At 38.9% G+C, this 18135-nt stretch overlaps 3 protein-coding genes across 4 annotated transcripts in view; 2 read left to right on the forward strand and 1 right to left on the reverse strand.

The window, feature by feature from the left end:
• The window catches only part of LOC128878953 (RB1-inducible coiled-coil protein 1), an 83386-nt gene extending 73565 nt beyond the window's left edge, over positions 1–9821 (forward strand). For both annotated transcript variants that reach the window (XM_054127641.1, XM_054127642.1), the window contains exon 9: positions 1–9821. This exon is cut by the window's left edge and continues 376 nt beyond it. The gene's annotated coding sequence lies outside the window, so the exon portion shown is untranslated.
• A 2103-nt stretch (positions 9822–11924) lies between these two features.
• Positions 11925–18067, reverse strand: LOC128878333 (uncharacterized). The gene is made up of 5 exons (XM_054126458.1): positions 17945–18067; positions 16811–17041; positions 15824–16093; positions 14319–14412; positions 11925–13264 (listed from the first exon to the last, which is right to left on the reverse strand). Exons 1-5 carry the CDS (start codon positions 18065–18067, stop codon positions 11925–11927), a joined length of 2058 nt encoding a protein of 685 aa, XP_053982433.1.
• The window catches only part of LOC128878334 (meiotic recombination protein W68-like), a 68091-nt gene continuing 64230 nt past the window's right edge, over positions 14275–18135 (forward strand). Inside the window, exon 1 of the mRNA XM_054126459.1 lies at positions 14275–14519. The gene's annotated coding sequence lies outside the window, so the exon portion shown is untranslated. The remainder of the gene's footprint in view (positions 14520–18135) is intronic.

The following is an 18135-nucleotide window of genomic DNA, read 5'->3' on the forward strand; positions in this document are numbered from 1 at the left end:
AAACCGTGCTTCGTCTTTCATTCCCGGACGGTTCGTTTGAGTGACGTGGGTCCCCCGCTTAACAACGTCGTCGCGACCATCCGTAAATCCTCGGATCAAGGCCAAAACCTGCCAGAGCCTGTAGACGCATCTTTAATGTCGGTGAGCAGGAGAACGAAGACCCAAGGAATGAGGTAAAATGCCGCGTCCAGGATATGAGCGACACGAAACAAGCGATCAGACGATCAGAAGGATGCGCTGGCGTTTCATTGTGATATAAGTAATTTTTAACAAAAAAAAAAGAAAAAAAGAAAAAAAAAACGAGTGAAACATAATTGCCGAATGCTGTGGTTAGCTGTGACATGTAACGACATTTGTATTTCTTCTCAATTTTTGTTTGTTTGTTTCACATGAAAGCATGTGAGAGTGCGTGAGAAAGAGAGAAAGTGAAAAAGAGAGAAAGAGTGGCAGTGAAAGAAACCCGCGAACATTATTATTAACGTCATCGTACGTTTTTTCTTCGTGTAATTCGATAGGCTGACCCGCGCGTTTAAAGCGAGAAAGAGAGAGGGTGAGTGTTTTTTCACATTAATTTCGGACACGAGGACGAAACTTGCTCGTTCCGCGATTCGAAACAATTAATTATTAATTAACATTATTATCATTATCTTTGCACTGTGTGAAAACAAAACGAAGAAGATGAAAAAAACCGTACAGTAGGGTAAGTTTTACAAAAAAGATACGAGCAAATAAAAAAAAGTGACGGTAACAAAAACTTCGGATGCTTTGTGTATGCAGACTATATATTATATATGTGATATATATATATATATTATATATACATATAAATATATAATTATACAGAGAGTAACGTTAATATTCGGAGATCTCGTAATATTTACCCTTGTCACTTTACAATTTTATCTTCGATAAAAGATGGAGTGACCAGGCTATATGTAGCATTAAAGTTTAATTAATAAAAGTATGAAGCTTCTGTATTTAATTTATAATGTTTCTCATAAAATGAGACTCAAACGAAACAATGTCCCATTTTGAGGTAAGAAGAAACTTTTTGCAGTTATGGAAAGTTCAGTGTTTCGTTATCAAAACGTTAACGTTAAAACAGAGTCTATCTACAAGAAACAAAACATCAACGAAGAGTATCAATGACTGTGTTCGATTTTCAAACTTGATACTTTTGTTAATTAGGGTTTAATGGTATGTATACCTCGATTACTGTATCTTTCATCGTAAACAAACGATATAAAGCGACCAAGTAAAGATTGCAAAATGTCCGAATCAAAAAGTTGCTCGCTGTACGCGTGTATACCGTTGTACGAAGCGTGCAATATTCGCGTACGAAGGATATCATACGATAGGTCCTAAGGTGCAGCTAAGATTTTGTAAAACGAAGTATCTCATAACCGTGTTGTGCAATCCTCGAGACACACCTTCGAAAACGTTAGAGAGTCTCTTTATTTTTAACACGGGAGCCCCGTCTCCCGTCAACCATTTATTTTTCCTGACGATTTCGTTTCGGGGGCCTCGCAGTCGACGCAAATCGTCCTTGAATCGTTGCCCTGAGCGGTATCGGCCAACGTCGATCATATACACTGCTCTAAGATGGCGGACGCGAATCGTAGGACCACGTAATCCGCGTAGATCTTCGCTTCGAAGCGTAACGAAATGCTTACAAAGCGAAAGATCAGGTCTTTCAAACCCCGTCGACGCACCGGTGCGAGACAAACTCTTCGTAGGATCAATTTTATAAGTACATACGTAAACACATACAACCAATATACAAACACATACCCATACACGCATGTTTTTTCTATCGTTCTGCGTCCAAACGCGTTCGAGGTTCGCTCGAACGACGCGATCGAGAGAAAAGAGCGTGCCCCACGCGACACCGATTAGCTTCCTCGCGAGAGATCGCTCGTAAGGTCTTTTGATAATCGATTCTCCGTACCGTTTACGTACACACATACCACCGATTATTCGTTTCTCCGCGACAGTTAAGCACTCATAGTATCGTACAATAGCTGTGATCGTTAGGCTCGACGTTTTCACTTCTACGTAGTCGTTAGTTAATCTTAATTCCTGGGCCTGACGAGCGACGACTCGCGGCATCCGCTCGCGATTCCCTGGCGCGCTGATAGCTTAACTTTTCCGTAACCAAGAATTTTTAAAAATCTGTCTCGGACCGTCGAGCGGACCGCGAGTGTCCGCGTCGTTTCGTCAGCCCCGATTTCGAATTCGAGCTAAGCCGCCTGGCGTTCAAGGTGGCCCGCCGAAAGATTCTGATAAGTAAGATAAAGACGAAGCAAATATCGTTTTGGTAGATTGTAGCTCGAGCTTGTCGAGAGAACGACGCACCTGCTTCTGACATAGCGCAAGTAGCTCGTTTAACGATTCCTCTTTCTTCTACCGATCGAATAAAGGCACACGCGTACACGCACTCGCGCACGGATTTAGCACGAATTTTCAACGACGACGGTCTGGTTGAGGCCAGTCCGATCGTGGTCCATAGGTACACTTTCTTTCCGAAGCCTCTGATCGTCGAGCCACTCGACGATCCACGTCCTATCGTTGCGTCGACTCGCAACGAGTCATCGTGCACAGGGTGCAGAGCGTCTCGTTGATCCTGGAACGACACCCTGGCCTCGCAGTTCGCTGGTAAGAGGTCGCAAACGTAACGATCCTTGGCACAATTATTTGTACAACTATACGATACGACTGTTCGAACGCTGACTGTAAAGTCTGTGGAGTCGTTGTACATCCTGGATAGCATCATAGTGCTAGCACTATTACTAGTGCAGCTAGCAGTTCTATTACTAGTGCTAGTAATAGAAGAAGTTACGCCCGGTGGCCTCTATAACAGACAATATCAAAAAGCCATACTGCCACGGTTGGTCTCGATATAAAGCATCCGGTGCCTAGACTATTCAATGAACTCTGTCGAACGATCTGCGAATCCGCGTGCCGTTCCTGCGTCCCTCAGACACGTTTTGCGGATCCGTTACCAAGATTCCTCAACTTTGTATCGACGCGGAGCATCAGCCGCCTAGGAGTTGGAGCGTCGAGCACTTTGTAGCGCGTAGAGAATGCTAGTATGTTCTGGTAACGTGATCCATAAAGACGTATCTCAATAGACGAACGCGAAGTGTGTTCAGCGACTGGTGCGTTTTGTGAAACTCTTTCGCGTTCCAAGTGTAACATACCTGGTGCGTCCCAGTGAGCAGCGAGTAGTACGATTTTGAAAGACGTTTCCAGGCGTCCAGCGACGAACCACGCGCAAGGTCCTCTTCTAAGTCCAATCCTCGAATCTTCTTGGATTACGAGACGCTTTGTCCATGTGCACGCGCGCACGAAGTTCACATGCACGCGACCCACGGTTCCTATTAGTCAAATTTTCTTCGCGGTTTCAAAGGCCCCGAAGAGACCTTTGAAGACTCACGTAGAGCGCACCCTCTTCACCCGTTACACTTCCGACAGCAGACTTGCTACAGAACGATGAAGAGCCTCCGTTAGATTCGATTCGCGCGTACCACCTTGCCTCGAGGTACCCTGGACGAGCATTTAACTGCAACGTCGTTAGACGGTCATTCGACGCAGCAGTTTATGTCTGGACACGGTGCCACGAGGCTGTCCTTCAACGAACAAATGCCGCGATTGTTCCTTTCTGTTCTCGAAAAGCGGTAACGAGGGATTTGAAACGCTTTGGGGGTGAAATTGTATCAAGATCTCGCGGAACTACGAAGACAGGTCTGGTGATCGTATTCGTCTGTCAGAAATGTTGTTTCATATGTTTTCTAACGAGAGAGTTGGAGCGATTTGTTGCAAAGAAAGTTTTAATGTACTTTGTAAGCTGTAAACGCGATGATCGGAGGAGCATAGAAGCAGGTTAGATTCTACCGAACACTTCAGCAATAGAGAATCGGTGGATGATCGTTTAATTTGTAACGATGGCGTTGGAGTGATATTTTGATAGGGATGTTCTGATGTATCACTGTAAAAGGAAGTAATAGCATATGTATATACTTTGTCGATTCTATACGTGATAATCGGAATTTAATAAACACTCCAACGCTAGAACAGATCGGGTGGAAGAGGTACTGATGTATCCATGATACTATTGCGAAATAACGCGTGTACTTCGTGTAAACTCTAAACGCGATGAACACAAAAACGGAGAAATATAGATTCAACGCTCCAAAAGATGTTCTAATGCTCAGAAGAGTGTAGAAGCAAATTACACGCTAGTACACGGTAGAATATTGTTAAATGATTATCTAACGAGTAACAAGGACAATCGAGTTGTTCGATGAAAGAGGTGTTCCGACATATCGCTATACTATAGACAAAAGTAATAGTGCATATTACTTTGTAAACTTTAAACGTGATGACCTCACGATTGAAGAATCAGAATTAGAGTGGAACACTTGATTATCTCGATTATCTTCCGATCCATCGCTACAAGAAGAAGTAATAATGTATGTACACAAGAGTGGAGAAAGAGGTTCAACACTTGAAAGGATGATGGGTCTACGGATCACGACAACTTTGCTGTCCAATGCTTATAAAAGACTTTGCAAGCATATCCCTCTCTTAATTTTGCTATACATTCGATGGTTGCAAAGTTGACTTACATTCCATTGGAAGGCGGATTTTGTACAAGCTACGGATTTTATACTAATCCCCACAGAGATCTTGGTCTTGAAACAATTTCACCCCTTACCTGAATCTTTTCGATGCAATCAAAGTCTAAGAGAAACAAGGAATTATTACGGCATTTATTATCTCGTAAGAGAAGTCTGCGATAAGGACGAGTGTTTTTTGAATGGGACTGCGTGCAAATTATAGAAGATAACGAGTATAAGTACATTCTAGAATAGTAGTTGCCGACACAAAACTATTTTTGTAAATAGTGTCTATGTAAATGTTGAAAATTTCAAAGTATTAATTTGAGAATGTGTTCGCTGTTAGAATGGAATCGATTTTGAGCTGCAATTACAGTGGAGGTGATGTCAATTTAAACAACGATATTTTTTGCAATATTTTTAATCGAATTTTATAATTTTCTATTGTATCGTCCAAGAACAGAAAGCAGCTACGTATTTTTTAACACGTCAAACGAGATGTTTGATAACTGGAACGTAATAGAAACATTTATATACATTTGCAGTTACATACAATTATTATTTGTAATGTTGGGTGAAGTATATACAATGAGGAATACATTTTCAAGTATATATTTACAATATATTTAAATTGATGCGTTTCTTTCGAGTTCTTTGAATCGTATCGTGTAAAGTGTTAAAAAATATCTAGATTCGTGTTCGTAATGAGATGCTAAATTGAGAATTATAAAATTCAAATTGGACCAGGGAGTCGCAAAAGGGAAATAATTTTCCTAAACGAAAATAAAAAGCTCACGATTGTCAAAGAAAAGTAACGCAAACGTCCTTGTTGATACTTGAAAGCAAACACTTGTAGGTCCTTCGCAGAGGTGCGCAAAGCTTTTAATTAGAGCCAGTTTTAAATAATTTCACATATTTCCTAATCAAAGACTTTGCACACTGGTGTACGAGACCTCCACAAATAATTGCTCTCATATTTTAACAAGGAAGAGCTACCTTCCCTTAACAATCATTACGGCGAAAGATAAGATCTTTGAGAAACGATGGCAAAGAAATCCTAAAATATTACTTTGAAATGATCAATGTTTAATCTTACTCGTTATAAAAATTACTGAGTTGGCAATCATTACATTCTGCACCCAATCTCATCTGGACAGCCTTCGTCCTCAATCGTGGGCTCTCTTTACCGGTGCACCTGATTGGAAAGCAAGAGTTAGAAGTACATTCTGGATACATTGTAGTCGGGTTCCGCTCGGACGAACCTTCATCGATCTCCTTCCGGTTCCCCTTGGAATTCTCAGCGAGCAACAGCGTTTCTTTTCCCCATCTTCCCTCCAGAACACTCGGAATCCACGCTCTCGTCGTGGTCGAGCAGCTTGTGCGCCGCGAGAGTCGGTCTGCGGTTGGTTGACAAGTAGAATCAAAACCGACGGATTCCTGCGGACTAGCAATGATCGAGTGTCCGTAAAATCTGTCGGCCGGTAAACGAATTCCTAGTTTTCCCCCATTCGTCCGGTTTTGAGTGATGTACACTTACGAATCCAAATATCAAAGCAACACGTGCCTGCGACGTATAGCTGCGTTACTTATCGAGATGGCTTTCCCAGGCCGAGAGAGAGAGAGAGACAACGAGTCGCGTGCCCGATCGAACATTCATCGTTCACGAACACCTGTTTCGCGGAATTCGTAGAATTTTGAAGAATTCCTAGAATTTTCCAAATTTAGACAGTGATCTCGCACGAGTCGGACGCGTACAAATGAAACGAAAACGATTCCCGTGGACATAGATCCTCGACCCTGTTGCAATATGGCGGCAAAGAGCGTGTCGGAGCCACGCCTCGGAAGACAGGGATAGGCAAAATTCTTTTCTGGATAGATGCTTCGAATAAAAAAATTACTGTAATTGGAATCGCTGGATGGTGTGGATTTGTTAGGTAGCAATGTCGTTTTAATTCATTTGACGTTTGTACCACGAGGGCCTCTGGTCGTTCTAAACAGCGAGGAAATATTTTTATGAAATTTGAGGATCATATAAATCATATAAATTTATATAAATGCAGAATTTGAAAGATAATAACTGATGGAAATATTGACAGTAAAGGAAACAGAAAGTAGATGTTGGTGTTGTTAGTCCTTTTTCTTTTTTTAAACGTGTCGGATACTTCGCAAAATTATATATTAAAGGATCGTAAAAACTAAAGATAACCAAGTATGTATATATATTTACGTATAGACTGGTTAGACTCGTTTTATTTTATATCAGATGCATATTTCAGATGCCTATGAATTAGGGACGTCTGTTAAATTGTTCATCAAACATGTGACGAAATTAAAATATTGAGAAAGTACCTAAGAAGAATGTTTGCTTTCAAAGATACACCAATTTTTATCCAACATTCTTCGAATAAAAATCGAATCACACAATTAAATGTTTCGCAATGAATAAGTGAAAATCTATTTCACTCGTTGAATAAAAATTAGAATTTGACTTAAAGAATATAATGCTTTGCAGCAAACAAATGAGAAATTTCACCATTCGTATAGAATAAACGTTGCGACTAAATCTCTATGTACAGTATATTTAATTCTCATCTACTATGCGAAGAGAATATTGCCGATCTCTGTCAGATGAAGGGCGCAATGAATAAAGTATGATGAATAAATGAAGACGGATTCAAACGGTTAGAGGGATCCCTCGGAGCGAGCACACCGAGAGAAGTAAGTGAGTGGAGGATATAGTGCGGCGTTTTTATTTTTCTAGCGATTACTCGCGACGTAACCGAGAAAAACGTTTGGTCCCCCCTTTTTTACCTAGACGCCTAAAACGAAATCGAAAAATTGACGAAAAAAAATAATAATGTAATAACCGTAGATAACGATAGGAATTTTGTTTTACGTGTGACGTGTATAGGAAAAATGTAATTCGATGCGATGAAATACTCCTTTTTTTTTTTTTTACTGACCGAAATTTATACGCTTAGGAAAGTTTATATGCGAAAAGGTGATCGTAATTTGTCGCGCGGTTTTTAGGCTTCACGAGGCAGCGCCAGTTTCTGTTTCATTTTTCATTTGCACGAGGTACTACGTAAAAACACAGCAATTTCACTGGAATTCTCCATTGATCCGACTCCTCTTAGGATAATTTAGGGGCTGACAATCATAGTGGTGCGAATAAAAAATAAAAAATCGACGACTATGATTTCCCCACTGGAAAGAAAACTCGAAATGTTTTCAAGACACCTGAGATGAGCAAAATTTTATTCGAATAATACGACGAATAATAATACAGGATAGTGATTTAGTTGCTATGTTCGTTCGATCAAACAATTATTTACGTAAGTTTTATTTACCGAACCATGAAGTGTAGTTTCATTTTAAAGAAGCCAGCGTTTCCCTTGAAACAATATATTTTAAATTTCCTTAAAATATGACTATAAAGCTTCTTTTAATAAGTCAGCTACTATTTATACTTAATACAGTGAATAATAGCTAATCCTACATTTATTTGATGTAATATCATTTTCTAATTAAGATTATAATTTTTATCGAACAAAAAACAGATCAAACACCGTTTATTTTTCACTAGTTATTCGACAATTTTATTTAGATAAAAATTTTGCCCAACTCCGAATAGAAATAATTGGCAACTAAAGAAAATGAGAGTATACCAACGTGGCTGAGGTTTTTTAAACAGTGAAACGAACGATTTTCGGAAAATGTGTTTCACTACGATTTCCACTTATGCGTGCCACTATGGTTGTTCTGCCTCTCGATTGAAACTTTGACGGCGTTAAAAAATTTGTTTTATAAATTACCAAAATACCCGGGGAACAAAACAGCACATCCAGCGAGTCACTTGTAGCTCTTGAGTTGTGTGGCAGATTCGCGCGAATACAGGAATTTACTAGCCAACGAGGTCCGTGGACGCGTGATTAGCTGATACAACGATTCAACGAGTTTTTCGATTAGTTCCTGCTTCAACTCTACGCTGATCTAGTAGCAAGCTTAAAGAGTCGTGTAGAAGTTGCTCGTACTCCTTTCTTCGTAGATTGTTCTCGGAGCAAACGTGTCTACGGAGATGGGCAAATTTTCATTCGAATAATGGACGACGATAATAATATCAAACATTATTGTTAGCGATTTGAAAGTTGAATATATAAAAATATAATCCTTAGAATTAAATATGAAGGTGTAATCGTAAAATTTAATTATTTGAAATTAATCCTTATTTTGCTCGGTAATATTGTTTCACCGTTTGCTTTTAGGTTAATCTTTTGTTTGTTCTAAGAGCAATTTAAATTTAGCATTATGCTTTTTATAGGGATTTGTTCGTGACGATTATTCGATGAATAGCGGCAAGAGGTAGCAAACTATGAAGCGATGAACGAATAAAAAGTTCAGGCCACAGTTCATGGCTCCAGATAAATTTTTGTTCGCTCAATATGAAATGCTGTTGATCAAATTGCTAAGAGCACTGAGAAAAACGAAGATATTTCTGTTTGAAGGAAGTAACGTGTGTCTTTAAATTAAGATGGCAAGAAGAGTCCACGATGGCCCTGAAGTGTCCCAAATAAAAAAATTCTATTACTTTAGACTACAGAAGCTATATTACGAATAGCTAATATATTAGTACTTATATTTAGTAATGTGCATCAATCAGATATTTCTTTTTCGTTTATTAAATCTCAAATATCTTCTTTTTCCTCATCGGTGCCTCTAAGAAATTGATCAACCACTGTATCGTATACTTCTCCAATCAGAATTCAAGCTTTTATTTAATCCTGTAGTTGGACAAAGAATCGATCATCTGTTATTCGATCTGCAACATTTTTATCCAAACAAGAATCTTGCCTGTCTCCGATATACATATTAAGCAAACACTCGTTGACCGTCCAGCGATCGCGCGCTACCGGATATTCGCACCCGTTTCGTTTCTCGTCTCCCTTGAGTTCGCCGCTCGAGGAAACCAAGATTCGATGGCAGAATCGCAAACGAAATGAAATACCTAATAAAAATGAAAAAAAAAAAAAAAGTAACTAAAGAAAACACGATGAAAAAGAATATCGCGCATGTAATCCGAGAAAGTGTAACGCAAATAGGTGTATGATAATATTACATTAACGTACATAAAATTGTGATCGTGAGAGTATCTGTTACGAATAAATAAATTACGAATAAACCACGTGACTTTTTTCCAAGCTACTTCGACTCTTAATACTTTGAACCATCCCTCTTCACCTGTTGTTTACTTCATTCTAGCAACAATTCGGAATTTCGTTTCAAATAATAAAAGATCTTCAAATGTGTAAGTATAAGGTATTTTTTCGATTCCATCGTACAATTGTCTCGAAATTATTCAATTTATTTATTTATATTCGTTTCCTTGAAATTGTCGGAAATTTGAGATCGATATGCATGTTTCGAGATCAAGATCGAGATCGTAGAAATCTCGTCTCGTTTCGTCTCGTACGCAACACTAAATAAAGTTACGTTGTTACGTTGAGATCGGAAAAGTATTTTTAATGAGAAATTTGTTATTGTTTGCATTTAACGAAACAATAAGTTTGCAGATTCAGTTTGAAATGAAATTAAGATCGAATTACACGTTATTTACATAAATCCCATAATTTCATAATCACATCATTTCTCGAGAAGAAGAAAAAAGGTATGAACTAATATGTTCGGTTTCAAGGTGTACGTATTTTCAAAGAGAAATATGGAAAATATGTTTTAATCCTTAGAGAAACGTTTAGTGAATGAAGATAGAAGATAGAAAAATCGATTTTAAAAGTACAGCCTTGTCATTCTTTCTAATAAACCTGCTATACACTTTATTATGCTAACCAATCAGCCATAAGTACTGAATAAGACGCATTATTGTTCCAGAGGAATGAGCAGTACCATAATTGTTAACAATTATAGTTTATTATTCATTACATTCATTGCATTCATATAATTCCATATACATAAGAGCATATAGACAAGCTAATGGACCCGCGAATGGAATCGCCATCTAGCGGCGGGGTCCGAACTAAATTTTCACATACACACGTTTGCGTATTATGTGTGCAGTATGTACATGTACGTGTATGTAGTATATAATATGTACATGTATATTCACATTTTTTCCTTTTTTCTGCATATTTATATAATTTTACATCGTAAGTACCATAAGTCAACATCTAATCGTTGATTTGTATTTTAATAATTAATTGATATTTCATTTTTTGAATAAATAAAAATATGTGGATTATTGATTAAATCAATTAAACAGCCACAAATACAAAAAAAGTGGCGCCATCTCTCAGCGAACCCTTCAAGTTTGTCGTGAAATACTTCCCACCTCTTCCCGCTAGATGGCGCGACCGACATGAAATTATTTACAATAAAAATTCTTTACATTTCTCTGCATATTTATATAATTTTACATCGTAAATACCATAACGCAACATCTAGTTTTTGATTTGTACTATAATAATTACCTGATATTAATTTTTTTAAATAAATAAAAATACCGAACGATGTGGCGCCATCTCTCAACGAACCCTCCAAGTTTGTCGTGAAATAGTTTCCACGTCTTTCCGCTAGATGGTGCCACCCCAATATGAAAATATTCAATACATAAATTCTCTACTTTCTTCCCCATATGAATGTAATTATACTTTCTAAATACCCTAATTTATCTAATGATTGTCGATTAGTACACTAATAATTGTCTAATGCCGAGTTTTTTAAATAAATAAAAATATCGAAAAGTGGCACCATCTAGCGGGGAGAGGTGTGAACTATTTCACGACTATTTACAGCCTTTAACTGTAACTTTGAATTTTTTTTAAGCAAAAATATAATGTGGATCGCGAGATTTATCGCTCGTATGGTACCCATGTAAAAAAAAGGTAGGTGAACAGCGTTCATGATTTTAGCAGACTGGCTAATCTGAAATAAAAAAAAACAAACTCCATGTTAATCTATAGATTGGTGGCTATTACCGGAACTAGGATTTTTTAAAAATCTTGAAAATTCAATTTTTTACATGCTTTTAAACATTAAGACCCAAAATTTCATGATCTCTTATATCATTTCATGATATTCCTCGCATTCGCAATGTTAAGCTGTAAAACGCTTGCGTCCGTAAAGGGTTAAACAACTCGTTTTATTCGAGCCAAGCAAAGCTCGGATCGCTTTTTCGACTTTTCCGACGGCACTGCAACGAAGGCATAAAACAAAATTCCATCGACGTTCCAAGTGCAACTATATCGTATATTTAATATTTATAATACAAATGAAGATCGTCGAGGCTGTAATCTAATGATGAGGAACGTAGGTATGCGCGTTTTGCGGGCAGCCAGGTAACAGGTTCGACGTGTCCTCCTCCGTGGAGCTACACAGCATCCCAACGAGGGTGTAATCGACGAAGGGTGGCAGATCCAGCTCGCTGACATCCCCAAAGCTGTTGATCCCCGTCTGCGCGGTTCCAGCATTCATTGTCAACTGCGGCAGCCGCGTGTCCAGGACCTCGCAGGTGTAGTGACAACGATCGTTACCAGGGTAGAAGAAAGGTTCCGGGCTATTCTGCGACTGCATGGACGCGTCCATGCCGTTGGATTCCGGGAACAACCTCTCGGTACAGTCTGGAGCCTCGTGGTTACCATAGTTGTTCTGAAGTCTCTCGTCCAGGACCATCCGGTTGGAGTTCTGGTGAGATCGATTGGCCATATGATTCTTCGAGTCCGAATGATCGAACATCTGACTGTAGCCGTCGTAAGCGTACTGCTTGTCTTGCACAGGACTACGACTGGAACGAACAGGCTCGTGCATTCCGTTCTCCTTCTTCGGATAGAGGTTGTAGTTTCCCGTCTCCATTAGTCCTGGCTGACAGTTCTCTTTGGGAAAGCAGTTCACGTCCCTCCTGGAGGTCAGCAGGTCCTCCTTCTGAGGATCGAAACCTGGGAAGTTCAAACGGTCGTCTTGGTGGTTCGGGGCCCAGTAGGACTGCTGCTGGTCGTTCTTCACAGTTGAATCTACGAAGTTCTTGTGATTCTGATTCCGTTGATAGTCCTGGAAGTTCAGCGCGTTGTTCAACGGATGAGTTTGATTTGCTTCCTTTTCAGGGACGAAATGGTTCACGGGTCTTTTCGCGCAGTACCCGTTCGAGTCTTTGTCGGTCTCGAAACCGGGGAACTGAAGCCTCTCGTCTTGGGGCATGCTCAGGTGGCTGCTGCTAGAGTCCTCGCTGAGGAATTGATTCCAGTAGGCCTGGTCTTGGTGCTGTTTCATCTCGTACTTGATGGTGCCGCTGCCTAGATCGAGCAACGTCGGCGGCGACCTGGCCACGTCCTGGGAGTTCATCGGGAAGTCTGGTCGCAGGGGTTGATCCAGCTGGAAAATCTCTTCGGGTTGAAACAGTTCACCAGTGAACGGCGGGAAATCTGGGTAGGAGGCTTCTTGGGGAACCTGATTCGGTAGATTGTAGCCTAGGGTATTCTCTTGAGGTGGCACTGTGTCTTGGAGCCAGTAGGGGGTGTCGTTCGAAGTCGGCTGCTGAGGGTACATAGTTGCCTGGTGGTGGTGGGACTGCTGATAAGATGGAACGTTGGTTTGCAGCCCGCACATGCACTCAAACGGTGGACAGGAGCATGAATATCCTGGAATGAGAAAGAATGTAATTAGAGAGAGAATCGTTGGGAGCAATAATAATATAAAAGTAAGAAAAATATAGATAGTATAATAATAATGGAGAAGGTATAGGTGGGTAGGTCTGATGTGGTTTTGGACAGGAGCATGAATATCGTAGAGTGAGAAAGAATATAATTAGAGAGAGAAAATCGTTAGGAGCAATAATAATATAAAAATAAGACAAAAATAGATGTATAGTAATAATGGTATAGTAATAATGGTAATGGTACAGGTGGGTAGGTCTGATGTGGTTTTGAAAGTTATGTAAAATAATAATAAAGTATGTGTTTTTGTTACGAATTCTTATTTAAGAATGATAACTCAAGACAGTGAAGTATGCTCAATTTATTTGGAATTATTGTTTGAAACTCATGTATATTCATTTGTGGCAAATGGAAATACGAGGACTTGTATGATAAATATGCATACATTCAAAAGGTAAGACATACTTTCACTTAGGTTTTAATTCATTTTCTGTTTCTCTGAAAATATAAATTCGCATAAACATCCTCAGTCTATTGACAATTAATCGTTATACAGTTAATTTACTCCAACAATTTAAAGCTTAAACAGTTTGGACAAATATCTGAAAATCACATTAATTACTTTCACTTATTAAAAAATGGTTATATTCTATTCTAAATGTATATCAAAATCAATGAATCGTATTTAAGACGTTTCTAATATATCAGCCTTCGATGAGATACAGTTCACCGGGTTCCCGATAGTATGGATTAATATTCTTTCATTTAAAGACGTATCCATTAGTATTTGTACCAGCAGAGATCATTTGAAATTCGTGTGTCGAAAACCGACGCAGTAGGTAACGCCGCCAAGCGGCCGAAGATATTAATTATGGCGGGGAAAGAGTTGTGACAATCATTGGACGCGGTGCAACGTTTTCCAAGTAAAAAGTAATTTTTCTCTTAAAATTCGTCGCGATTTCCATTCAAGTACCCGAGTTATCAGTCTTGTGCATCGTGAAACGTGTGCCAAGTGTTTAGAAGTGGCATAAACGGTAACCTTTATCCGAAATCAGCGGCGGAGGTTGAGTCGTCCTTGGCGGTTGTTCGATTGCATCCGAGTTCGGTCTTTTCGTTCCTCGTAGTGACATTAACTGTAAACATACAAACATTCATTCGTAAGACGATTTGAAGGATTCGAAGGAAGAGAAAAATCCGTTCAGACGGTTTATTATTGCATTCTATATCGAGGCTATCCTTGGTGAGTACCCATGTGTTCACCAATACAAATTTGCTTTCAGACTTCAATCGATCGAGATATTGTAAACAAACATGATTCGATTGAAAATATTTATTTATTTTTTTTTTCGTATCTAAGATTCTTTACGGTTTTACTGCTTTCGAGAGGAACGATTCCGTTTTTATTCGAGATATAAAACAATTAGGTTTTATTGGAAAGGTACTATCAGATTGCATTAGTTGAAAGGTTAAAACGTTAGAAGCAATTGGAATATTCCGGAAGTGGATGCAAACAAGAATGTCGAGAGGGGATTTTAGACTTATGGAAATGTAAAGCAGTCTAGCATTCGAAGATTTTATTATACTGCACAACGACTGATATAACGAATAATATTTGTTTTGGTACACAGAATATTTGAATTGCAAGTTAATAGAATGGAAATAATCTCCTTTTTTTAATTCGTGTGTCATTACTACTCTGTGACTATTTACCAAATGTGTGTATAAATAATAATATATACAGGATGTGTTTAGGCACGAAAGGAAACAGTATTTATACAGGGTGTTCTAAGAAAAATAACATACAAAATGTAGTGTTATAAGTAAATATTTGATCTAAAATAATTTAATTGTAATTTATCAGAGAGGAACTAATTTCTCTCTTTACTTCGTATGTCCGTAATCTCTGTTTCTATTTATGGAATCTGTATATAAGTACTAATTTATACAGGGTGTTTGAATGCAATAGAGAACAGAATTTTTATTTATACAGAGTGTCCTGAGAGACATTCGTTAGATTCTCTCAGGGGCTGTAGCTATGTTTAATTGCAGTAACAGTACGGGCTTAGCGATCCCGAGGTACCCGAGCTATAAGGGGGACAACTGGGGCTCTAACAATCTATTGCCATCCCAAATAGGAAGGATTCACTCGCGTACTCGCTCTTTAAATTTCTTCTACATTCTAATATCGATAAAAAAGAAAAAATTTATTTATTTAGTCAAGTTCAAATCGTGTTTCATAAATTTCATGTACTTCATTGGAAGTTACTTCAAGGTTAACTCGAATTTCCTTCATTTGATTACTCTTCCGTATCGTCATTTTTCCTTAACGATATCCTAACAGTTCCGCTCCATGGAAATTCAGACGCTTTTTGGAGTAACATCCCGGATTCTTATGAAATTTAAATGTAGCGTTTTTTAAGTCCATATGATAACGTTCAAACAAAAAAATCGATACAACTACGAGTACTTGAATATTTACCAATAATTCGAGACACTATCTAGACAAACAAATTTGGCGGAGGTTGTTTGATTTCGGAGACGTACCTTCGAGCCTAAGGCGGCCTCGCTCGCCAAAAGGACCGCCAATCCGCGCACCCTTCTGCCAGCACCCACGCTCCTCCTCGCCTCGGACGTGGACTTGGCTTCCGGTCGCGGATGATCGTGTTGTCCTTTCGCTTGGAAAAAAATCGCGTGCTCCGTGTGTCGCCAGAAATGCGTCACAGGGTAACCGCAATGGCCACGGCACGAAAGTATCTCCAAACGACCCGTGCATTGCCTGTTGGGGCACGGCTTTCCTTGCTGCTTCTTTCTCGCCTGAAAACGAAGCATTTTTCGGTGACTTCGATGTATCGGTCGTACGTGTTTTATCTACAGGGGACAGCACACTTTTACCCCTCCTTGTATTTGCTGTATCTTCTTCAATTTTCAAGTTTCATTTTCATTTTGCACGTTGGGCTTTAAGGGGATAGCGTTTTCTTTTTGATCACTTTAGAGACAATTTTCACGACTTTTGGGTCAGTATTTTTTCCTGGGTTAATAGTAGATCGAAAGGTCTATAAAATATTTTGATCAGATAGCTGTTTGTATCACGGGTCGTTCTGTTAGGCAGATTTAGAACGCGAATGTTTAAATATATTTTTTAGGTCAAAAAATTAGGGATCGTTTAAAGTCAATTTACAACACTCAATAAATGAGTTAAAAAAAAAGTCAATTTACAATCGAATAGGACAAATGCAAATTGAACGGAATCTTCTCCATACATGTATAAATAAACGTACCAAATTTCAAAAGTTTATGCCAAGTAGTTTGTCTGCAAAGAAATAATAAAGATTCATTCCAAAGTGGTCAATACTACAGAAGTTTTCTCTTGTTATACTCTTAACACATTCACGACTAGCGGATATTTTACGTTACGACGAAGATGAAAATTACAAAATATGTTTCGATGTATCAATATTGTAAATATGCAGTGTTACTTCCTAAGAGGAAGAAAATCGTTCGCGATAATCCTATTAGTGTTTGTGTGGTCACCTTGTCACAAATCGCCGGTCGAAGGTGAACCCTTCCGCCACCAGGTAGTACGCACTCTTGCGAACAGACTAGGACCCCCAGACAGGACTTCTTGAGAATGCTCACGTTGTGATTGTTCGTGTTCCTCATGGCCCAGCCAGAGGCGTGTCGCCTCGCCTCCTCGCAATCTGGCCCGTAGACCCTTCTTACGTGCCCATCCGCCCATTCGCACCAGGGATCGTACTCTACCACCTGAAAACAAACAACCCTCTAATTTAGGTGGTCGTGATCTCGATTAGACGCTTTGTCAGTGGTATCTCTTTATAGCCACTTTGGAAACTTTAAATCCTTTCGTCGATCACCTATTGTACCCCTAAGGCTCGTTAGCACTACCAACTAGTATATTTTTAAAATTTATAAGGGGTATATGTTAAATAATTAATTCCCTGTTTTAATAATTGTCACCATATGCTGTCAATACATTATATTCATATTTTCGCAGATACAGATAAAGAATTTAAATTTAAATGAAAGTGTGTCTCGTTTTGTAAACAAGGTACATTATGTGTATTATTGTAGATACTTTATATACTCTCGTATTTATGCGCGTTCTCATTTATTTACCCCTTCCATTTGTCATAAATGCATGAACATCCGCAGTCCAGTTATGAATCTATCAAGAACAACAAAATTTGACGAATAAATTATCTGTTAGTGGAAAGGATGTTTAAAAATTCAATCAATACTTGGTCGAAACGTTCAACAATAATTGAAGACCGTTGACATTATTTTCGAATATTATATTTAAAGTAAGTTTACCAATCCCTGCTCTACAGCGGTGAGTTAAAACAGGCTTCGAGTGACTTTAATGCCTTGACAACTGCTATTCTAATAGTGGCAATATATTATAGTATCCGCGACCAAAGTCCTAATTTCCATATCATTGTTCTATCACATTGTTTTTATTCGAATCTTTTGTGTCGATTGGCCTCAACCACCCTGCATATACCTGGTCATGTTTGCGTTATGAAAGTCGAGAACCGTGTATATGTTCCGGTAATTTCCAAAGTCCTGGACATTCCCGTAACCATTCACGGGATTTACCGTGGCGGACAATGCGATTCGGAGTCTCGTTTAATTGCATGCGATAATTACCCTAGGAACGTTCGAATCGTTGATGTCCCATTCTTGATGAGGGTGTTGTTGTTGTTGGTTGCCGGCAACAGTCGCTGACATCGTCGGCGACCCAACGCGACTCCTTAAACAGAGAACAATCATCATGCAATTGAGAAATTTACCAGTAGACTGCGGATGTTTATATTGTTTAAATAAATTCGTCACTATAA

This window comes from Hylaeus volcanicus, chromosome 6 (assembly GCF_026283585.1).
Source record: "Hylaeus volcanicus isolate JK05 chromosome 6, UHH_iyHylVolc1.0_haploid, whole genome shotgun sequence".
NCBI lineage: Eukaryota > Metazoa > Arthropoda > Insecta > Hymenoptera > Colletidae > Hylaeus > Hylaeus volcanicus.

Bases quoted from the DNA above. Each gene is read 5' to 3' on its own strand.
- LOC128878333 (XM_054126458.1), bottom strand. From the start codon at position 18,067: ATGATTGTTCTCTGTTTAAGGAGTCGCGTTGGGTCGCCGACGATGTCA. The intron at 17,042-17,944 runs GTAATTATCGCA...GTTTGTTTTCAG, and splicing joins ACGATTCGAACGTTCCTAGG to GTGGTAGAGTACGATCCCTG. The intron at 14,413-15,823 runs GTACGTCTCCGA...GTATGTTTACAG, and splicing joins AGGCCGCCTTAGGCTCGAAG to TTAATGTCACTACGAGGAAC.